This window comes from Lutra lutra, chromosome 10, assembly GCF_902655055.1.
Source record: "Lutra lutra chromosome 10, mLutLut1.2, whole genome shotgun sequence".
Lineage (NCBI taxonomy): Eukaryota > Metazoa > Chordata > Mammalia > Carnivora > Mustelidae > Lutra > Lutra lutra.
Window position 1 is genome coordinate 63,415,353 of NC_062287.1, and position 7,860 is coordinate 63,423,212.

The 7,860-nt window shown below is 40.5% G+C and overlaps 1 protein-coding gene across 1 annotated transcript; it reads left to right on the forward strand.

Annotated features, from left to right (window-relative positions):
• Positions 1 to 5,580: 5,580 nt before the first annotated feature.
• Positions 5,581 to 6,546, forward strand: LOC125078208 (olfactory receptor 10T2-like). Its single transcript, XM_047690442.1, has one exon. It carries the CDS (start codon positions 5,581 to 5,583, stop codon positions 6,544 to 6,546), a length of 966 nt encoding a protein of 321 aa, XP_047546398.1.
• Positions 6,547 to 7,860: the final 1,314 nt, after the last annotated feature.

Consider the following 7,860-nt stretch of genomic DNA (forward strand, 5'->3'; position numbering starts at 1 on the left):
TTTTATTTCCTGTAAAGTGACTTCCCCTGGGGGGAGTATCTGCATCCCAAGATATATTTTTTAACAAGTTGAGTTTCTGTCATTTTGATTGTCAAAGAAGAAGAAGTACAAACATCACTGGAAAGTCTGTACGGCAGGTCAAAGATTTAAAAGCCTTTTTGAGAACATCATACTGGGTATTAGATCCACAGAGCGCAAGACTTCTGGTGTCTAAAGCAGTGGTCTCCAGATAATGGTCTCCAGTGGTGGAAGAACTCTCATTAAAATCTTGGTGGTACTGAGTGCCATCCTTAAGGAATAGAGAAGACACAGCATTTTGTGTGATAGGAGACTCTAATGTCAAAGGGGACAATCACTTGAAAACTTATCCCTGAATTAGGGTATACGTGAACACATAGGAAAAACTGCAGAAAACCATACTTGAGTTGCAAGACTGTACATTCTTCCTCCAGCTTAATACCTTAAAATTTTTAAGGACTGGGAGGTGATCTTCCTTCCGTGGAAGGTAGGAATTTTAGAGTTGCTATACTCCTTACAAGGAACATTTTTTCTATATTCTCTAATAATTACATATCCATGTTGTTAATAGCCTGTTAGAAGGTATTAAACTGTGACCTCGAAGAAGCTGGAAATTAAGAATGTTGTCAACTCCCTACTCCTGGTAGAGATGGAATTCAAAAAACTCTGCAGGGGAAGATTCAAAGTACTAAAAAAAAAAAAGAATAGGATAGTAAACTCTGGGTAAAATCCAGGTTAATAAAGAGGGTAAGGCTTGGGAAAAACAAACAGAAGGACTGAAAAAAACGGACAGGCATCTTGCTTTCCAGTGCTGACCAGGGTCATTAGGAAGAATGGAAATAATAATGTCATATTGCCATAATTGATCACTACTGTACTGGAATATAATGAAAAAAAAAAAAAAAAAACCCAGAATTTACCATCAACATATATGAAAAGAAAGTATCATGAAAGCCAAATGTTTTCAGCCAAAAATGATAAGTGTTGTGCAGAGTACATATGCGCTCACATCCTGGACATTTCTCAGGCTCGCAAAAAAACTTGGAGTGAGTATGAGCAGAGATGGGCTGTATAAGGCTTCTCTAGCGATGCTGGCATGCCCCTTAGCAGGTGACCACCTATGTTGGTCAAATGTGCTCCAGTATTGCAGTAAATAGAGATCACGTCTCGAGTTCACGAATGGTAGATTCTTTCTCCTAGGCTTTCGGCAACTACTTGTTAGAAGTATGGAGAAATTTTTTGTTTGTTCACCTCTTGTAAATCAAAGTAAGCAAGAATGTAGAAAGCATCTATACATGTATTCACACTACTAGGTGACATTATTTGAAAAAAAAAATTATTAGAGAATGTGTGCATGCAAGCTGTGGAGGGTGGGGACAGAGGAATAGAAAGAGAGAATCCTCAGACTCCCCACTGAGTGTGGGGCTCGATCTCAGGACCCTGAAATCATGACCTGAACTGAAATCAAAAATTGAATGCTTAACCAACTGAGCCACCCAGGTGCCTCGCAACAGGTGACATTATTCTTAATATCTGTGTAGTGAGCAACAAACCCTCTTCAGTACCTGTCCAAACAAAATAAATACTAAATCGATTGAGTAGTATACTGATGAATACACTGAAAGTAATAATCATGGAGGCTTTCCAGAGAACATACTGTTCCATTTTTTCCTTCAGATTTTGAACTAATCTTAGTAAAAACTATGCATTCATGAGGCTTATGCTACAGGTTGGGGGACATGAAATTTTAAAATAAATCTCTGCCCTAATTCAGGAGTCAAGCTAAAACATTTTTTAATTTAAAATTTAAAACAGACCTTCCTGTCATCACAATAAAATGGGATGTAAATCTAAAAGATGAAATGACCAACATAGGGAGGTCTGGGGAGGCTTCAGAGGGAAGAGACATTGAATCGTTTTTTCATGAGACCTACGTTTTCAGCAGGCATAGGAGGACAGGAAGAACCTTGTAAGTGATAGAAAACAATATGTGCAAAGTAGAAGAGCCTTGAAGGACATATTATTTTTTGGAAACAGTGGGATGTTCCCCATCTATTGACAGCAGGAAATGAGGCTGGACAGGTAAGACCTTGGATGCCATGCTAGGGCACTTTCAGTGAGAGAGGCTTGATGATCAACTAGCTTTTATTATCATCAAGTGGGTCTCCAGACTCTTCCTGCCTTGCTGTAAATATACTGTGTGTGCACACCAAGAGCTGTATCACCCTCAGCAAACCAAGTAACTCGCTAAGCGATAGTTTCCTCCCTATAAACATGGTTATAATAATAGCACTTATTTCTTAGGATAGCTGTGGGATGTAGGAGGTTATATAACTGACTCATGCAATAAAGAATAGAAGTTATTGGAATTATCTGGTGTGGAAGAAAAGGGGATCTAAAAGTCTACACTGAAGAGATGTAGCATGATTATAGATAGGACATAGAAAAGCTGGTGGTAGTGGGTGCCTGGCTTGCTCTGTCGGTTGAGTGTCTGACTCTTGGTTTTGGCTCAGGTCATGATCTCAGGGTCCTGAGATCAAGCCCCACATTGGGTTCCAAGCTCAATGGGAAGTCTGCTTAAGATTCTCTCTCTTCCTCTTCCTCTATCCCTACCCCTGTGTGCGTGCGCTCTCTCTCTCAAATAGGGGTGCCTGGGTGGTTCAGTCGATTAAGCACCTGTCTTTGGCTCTGGTATCGAACTTGCAGTCCTGGGATGGAGCCCTGTGTGGGGCTCCCGGCTCAGCAGAGAGCTTATTTCCTCCTCTCCCTCTGCCTACCCCCACTCATGCTCCCTCTCTTTCTCAAATAAATAAAATCTTAAAAAAGGAATGAAATAAATCTTTAGAAAAGACAAGCTGGTGGCACGTGAAGGATAGAACTAGAAGAAGAAAAGGCGGGGCTGTTACAGAAATTCAAATGAGAGGTAGAAGAGAATGCAGGAAGCTTTTTTTAGTTAGGATCCTAGAATCTAGAAAATGCAGGCAACAAGAGAGAAGGAGGAAACCAATTAATCTAAGCAAAGGCCTGAAAAATGAGTAGAAGTCTGATAGGAAATAAACTGCTGTGGGGGAAACAGAGGCAGGGGGAGCACCACGTGAAAAAGCACAGCAGCGTGTGGACCAGGATATGCGTGGGAAAGGGAGGGTGCGGCTGCCTGGCTGGGTGTGTAGAAGGAGATGACAGAACTGAACCGGGAGCAGTATTTAGGGACAAGTTGTGATGAGGACTGGACATCATGCTGGGGGATATTGGATTTCCTCCTATATGCAGTGTATAGCTCTTCACTATTTTTGACGCTATCCTGTGTTTAGGAATCTATCATCTAACGACGGGCTGGTGAATGAAATGAAAATGCAACAGATTTGTGACTAATGCACAACTACACAAGTACCATATTCACCCTGTGGAAAAGGTCCAGGCCAATAGCAGGGGAAATAAAAGCAAAAACAAACAAACAAAAAAAAACCCAAAGATGAGGGCAAACAGACATCTGGAATTTTGGAAGTGATTTATTGGTAAAAAGATGAGGAAGGAGCCAAAATGGGTCTAATGGTGGCTCTCTGATGTGTAAAATGCAATCTGGAAATACAAGAGGAAACTCTGACATATGAAGGGAATATGGTCAGTTCTGTAACGCATATCTTGCATTCAACACTTACCAGAGACTCTGGCCATGGAAATGCACAAGAGGATATTGGAGATTTGTTTTTGGTAGTAGCAGAAATTAGAGAGTCCTACAAGGTAAGTGGTAGCTAAGAATGGAAAACATTTCCTTTAGAGGTGGATAGACAGGGAAACCCTCAGAGGAAAAGGAGCATGATACAATCTCAAAGACAAGCTGTATGGATCTAGGTTGAAGATTGAGCAGGTGGATGAGTTTGCCAGGTAGGATCTTCATGTTGGCTGTGAGCTGTCCACCATACTGTCCTCTCCCCCTGATCTTCACCTACTGATAATGTATTGGCATTCTAGTCTCCATGTAAGCATGCCACCTTCTCAGAGAGGAGCCTTCTCTGACTTCACAGACACAAGCAGTCATTCACTCTCCCATTACAGATATCCTATGTGTCTGGTTCCACGTTTCCCATGTGTAAAAATGTCTGGCACATCATGTGCATTTAGTCTGTATGTACTGAATGAATTCATGGCTTGCGTGGCCACTTAACCCTTCTGTACCTTGTCATCTTTTTAGAAATCAGAATGACAATTCCACATAGACTTGTGAGGATTACACAAGACAGCTCTATCAAACCCCAGCATATTATAGGTATTAAGGGGGTGCAGGTTATCTGGCCTGCCTCCTCTTGTATTCTTTGCCCAAACTACAATGCAAATAGAAAACAGTGACTCTTCAACCCTCAATGTATTTGTTTTCCTCTTGTCTTCTTTTATTTTTAATCTTTGTGATTCCTACAGAATAATTTCCAGTCAGGGTTTCTCTCTTTCTCTTGCACACTCTTTCGGTTTCCACTGCTGATTATTTACTATTTTTCTTTCCTTTCAGTTTTAACAGTGACTGAAATTAAAATTAAATTTCTGTTGAGTGTCTTCCTATCACTTTCCTGTCCTCACCTCTTTCAAGATCAGAGGCTGAATGGACAATCTAAACAGAAATATGATTTGCCAAACTGATCTGAAGTATTTGAGTTGATTCTATTCAGATCTGCACTTCCAAGTAAACCACATAATGAGTATACCTGCTAGAAAATGTCTTGGATGTTTTGCTAAAAACTCAAAAGTTGACTAAAGCGTTATGACCAGAATATGACATTCTAGAATGAGACGCTACCTTCAAAATCATTTGACTTCAAACTAGACCATTATATTAGACATCTGGAAAAAATTCCAATGAGAAATTCTTAAGAACTTGAAAATTATTGATATGTATCAAGAACTAATGACATTATATATCTTGAGCTCCAAATACTGCCATGGATAGGAACCTAGCAGAAGTTATATGTCGCATTCATTTTTATGGTCTAGTCATTCCTACACTTATCACTTTTGGAGTTGCTTTGTGCTGAATCATTAATGAAAAAGAATTGCATTGACTTCCCTAAATTTTTTAAATGTCATATTCATTTTAAAGAATTTAAATGATTAGATTATATTGCTTATTTAATCTGTAGTTTATTAAGCACTCCTAAGTACCAGGTTACCAGTAGATCTCAAAAAGCATTTGAAAATGTAGCATCACAAAATCCAGGGGCTGAAAACAAAACAATGTTATTTGTGTTTTTCTGCTTACATGTAGATCCTGACCGGAAGATAGATACGAGTGCTTTTGTGAGTAGAATCCAAGAAGATATTTGGTCATTTATACAGATTCTCATACTAGCATCATTCTCATCATGCTGACTCTTCAACTTGACTTCAGTTAGGTGGATCCAAAACGCGCCTTTCTCAGGCTCTCCCATGAAAGGTTGCCTGAAACTTGCCCCAGTTCCCTTAACTAAAGTCTTGGTTACATCTGTGCTGTGGCAGCTCTTTACAATCATCTCAGAGTTTTAGCCTCAAGAAGCTCTGCGAGTTTGGAAGACAGTTGCTGCCTGCATCAGGAAGATGGGCAATCACACCACAGTGAGCTCCTTCCTTCTGTGGGGGTTTTCCAATTTCCCAGACTTGCAGGGTCCCCTCTTTGCGATGATCTTCTTCTCTCATATGACCATTCTAGCTGCAAATGTGTCCATAATGGTGGCCATCAAACTCAGTCACAACCTTCACACCCCCATGTATTTTTTCCTCTGTGCCCTGTCCTTTTCAGAAACCTGTACCACCATGGCAATCATCCCTCGCATGTTAGCGGACTTGCTGTCTGACAGCAAGACCATTTCTCTTCCTGAGTGTGCCACGCAGATGTTTTTCTTCTTTGGCTTAGCCGCAAATAACTGCTTCATCATGGCTGCCATGTCCTATGACCGCTATACTGCCATTCACAACCCACTGCACTACCCCATCTTGATGACCCATAAGATCTGCTTTCGGTTCATCACGGCTTCCTGGATGCTTGGGTTTCTGATTTCTCTGTGCATCGTCATCATTGTATTCAACTTGTCTTTCTGTGACTCCAACATCATCGAGCACTTCTTCTGTGACATCTCACCTGTGGTCTGCCTTGCGTGTGACTACACCTCCCGTCAGGAAACGGCTATTTTTGTGCTCTCTGCTTTTGTGTTGGCGGGCAGCTTTGTCTTCATCGTGATGTCCTACGTCTTCATTGTGTCCACAGTTGTGAAGATGCCCTCTGCCCAGGGGAGGTATAAGGCCTTCTCCACTTGCTCCTCTCACCTCACTGTGGTGTGCATACACTACGGATTTGCTGGCTTTGTCTACCTGAGGCCCAAGGACAGGGACTCATTCCGTGAGGACATGCTGATGGCTGTCACATACACAGTGCTGACACCTCTGCTTAACCCCATCGTATACAGTCTCAGAAACAAAAAAATGCAGACGGCCCTAAGGAAGGTACTAGACAAGACAGATAGGCTCATCCCTCAGTTGGTGAATAAAAGAACATTGGACACTTAAAAAGTGCTGATAAATTAAAGTGGAAAAAGTGGAGTATTTCTAATGAAATCATCACTTTGTGTACAAAGCATTTAAAGTATTAAGTAATTATCTGATATATTCTGACATCATCATTTTTCCAGAACAAAGAGTGTGTAGTTTTAAAATGTGTGTAAATATATGTGTGTGTGGTATACATATACATACATATGGGCATGCTCAAAGAATCCAAACATGTTTTCTAACACAGTATTTTCATGATAGGTGTCTGGTGTTCTTTCTAAGAACTTTCAGACTAGCCCTGTATCTTGAATATTTTCTCCTACTTTTTTCTAAAGGTTTATAGTTTATAATTGTAGCCTTTACATCTAGGTCCATGTTTTATTTTGTGTTAATCCTATGGAAGGTGTGAGGTTTATGCTGAGGTGCTTCTGCCTTCCATGGGTCTCCCATTGCTCGGTGCTGTTTGTTGAAGGGACTTCCTTCTTTCACTGGATTGTCTTTGTACCTTTTTAAGAAAAATCAGTTGGGCACACTTGTGTAGATCTTTCTCTGGGTTCTCTAGGCAGCCTCTGTGGTTTGTGTGTCTGATCTTCCACCAGTACCACCCTGTCCTGATACTACAGCAAGTAGTAAGCCTTAATATCATGGAAAGTGATACTTTCCAACTTATTCTTGTCTCTCAAAATGATTTTTCATATTCTAGGACCTTTCCTTTTTAGTAATATAAGCGTTTAGTGCTATAAATTTCCCTCTCGGCACTGCATTATCTGAATCTCACATGTTTTGATATCTTGCTTTTTATTTTCATCTGTTGTATGTATAAATACTGAAGTCCCAGGTCTTTTTTTTTTAATCATTTAGTTTCTGTTTAGAGAACTTCCTTTAGCAATTAGTTAAGGTAGCTCTGTTAAGAGTAAATTCTCATAGCTTTCTTTCATCTGAAATGTCTTCATTACTCCATTTCTGAAGGCTACATTTTGCCAGTCACAGATTTACATTTGACTTGTCTTTGCTTTTGGTACAGACAGTCCCTCACTTATGATTATTTTTTTAAAGATTTTATTTATTTATTTGACAGAGACAATGAGAGAGGGAACACAAGCAGGGGGAGTGGAAGAGGGAGAAGCAGGCTTTCCACTGAGCAAGAAGCCTGATGTGGGGCTTGCTCCCAGGCCCCTGGGATCATGACGTGAGCCCAAGGCAGATGCTTAATGACTGAGCCACCCAGGCGCCCCCACTTATGATGGTTTTGACTTGTGATTTTCTGACTTTACAATGGTGTGACAGTAATATGCATTTAGTAGAAACCGTACTTCAGATTTTGAATTTGGA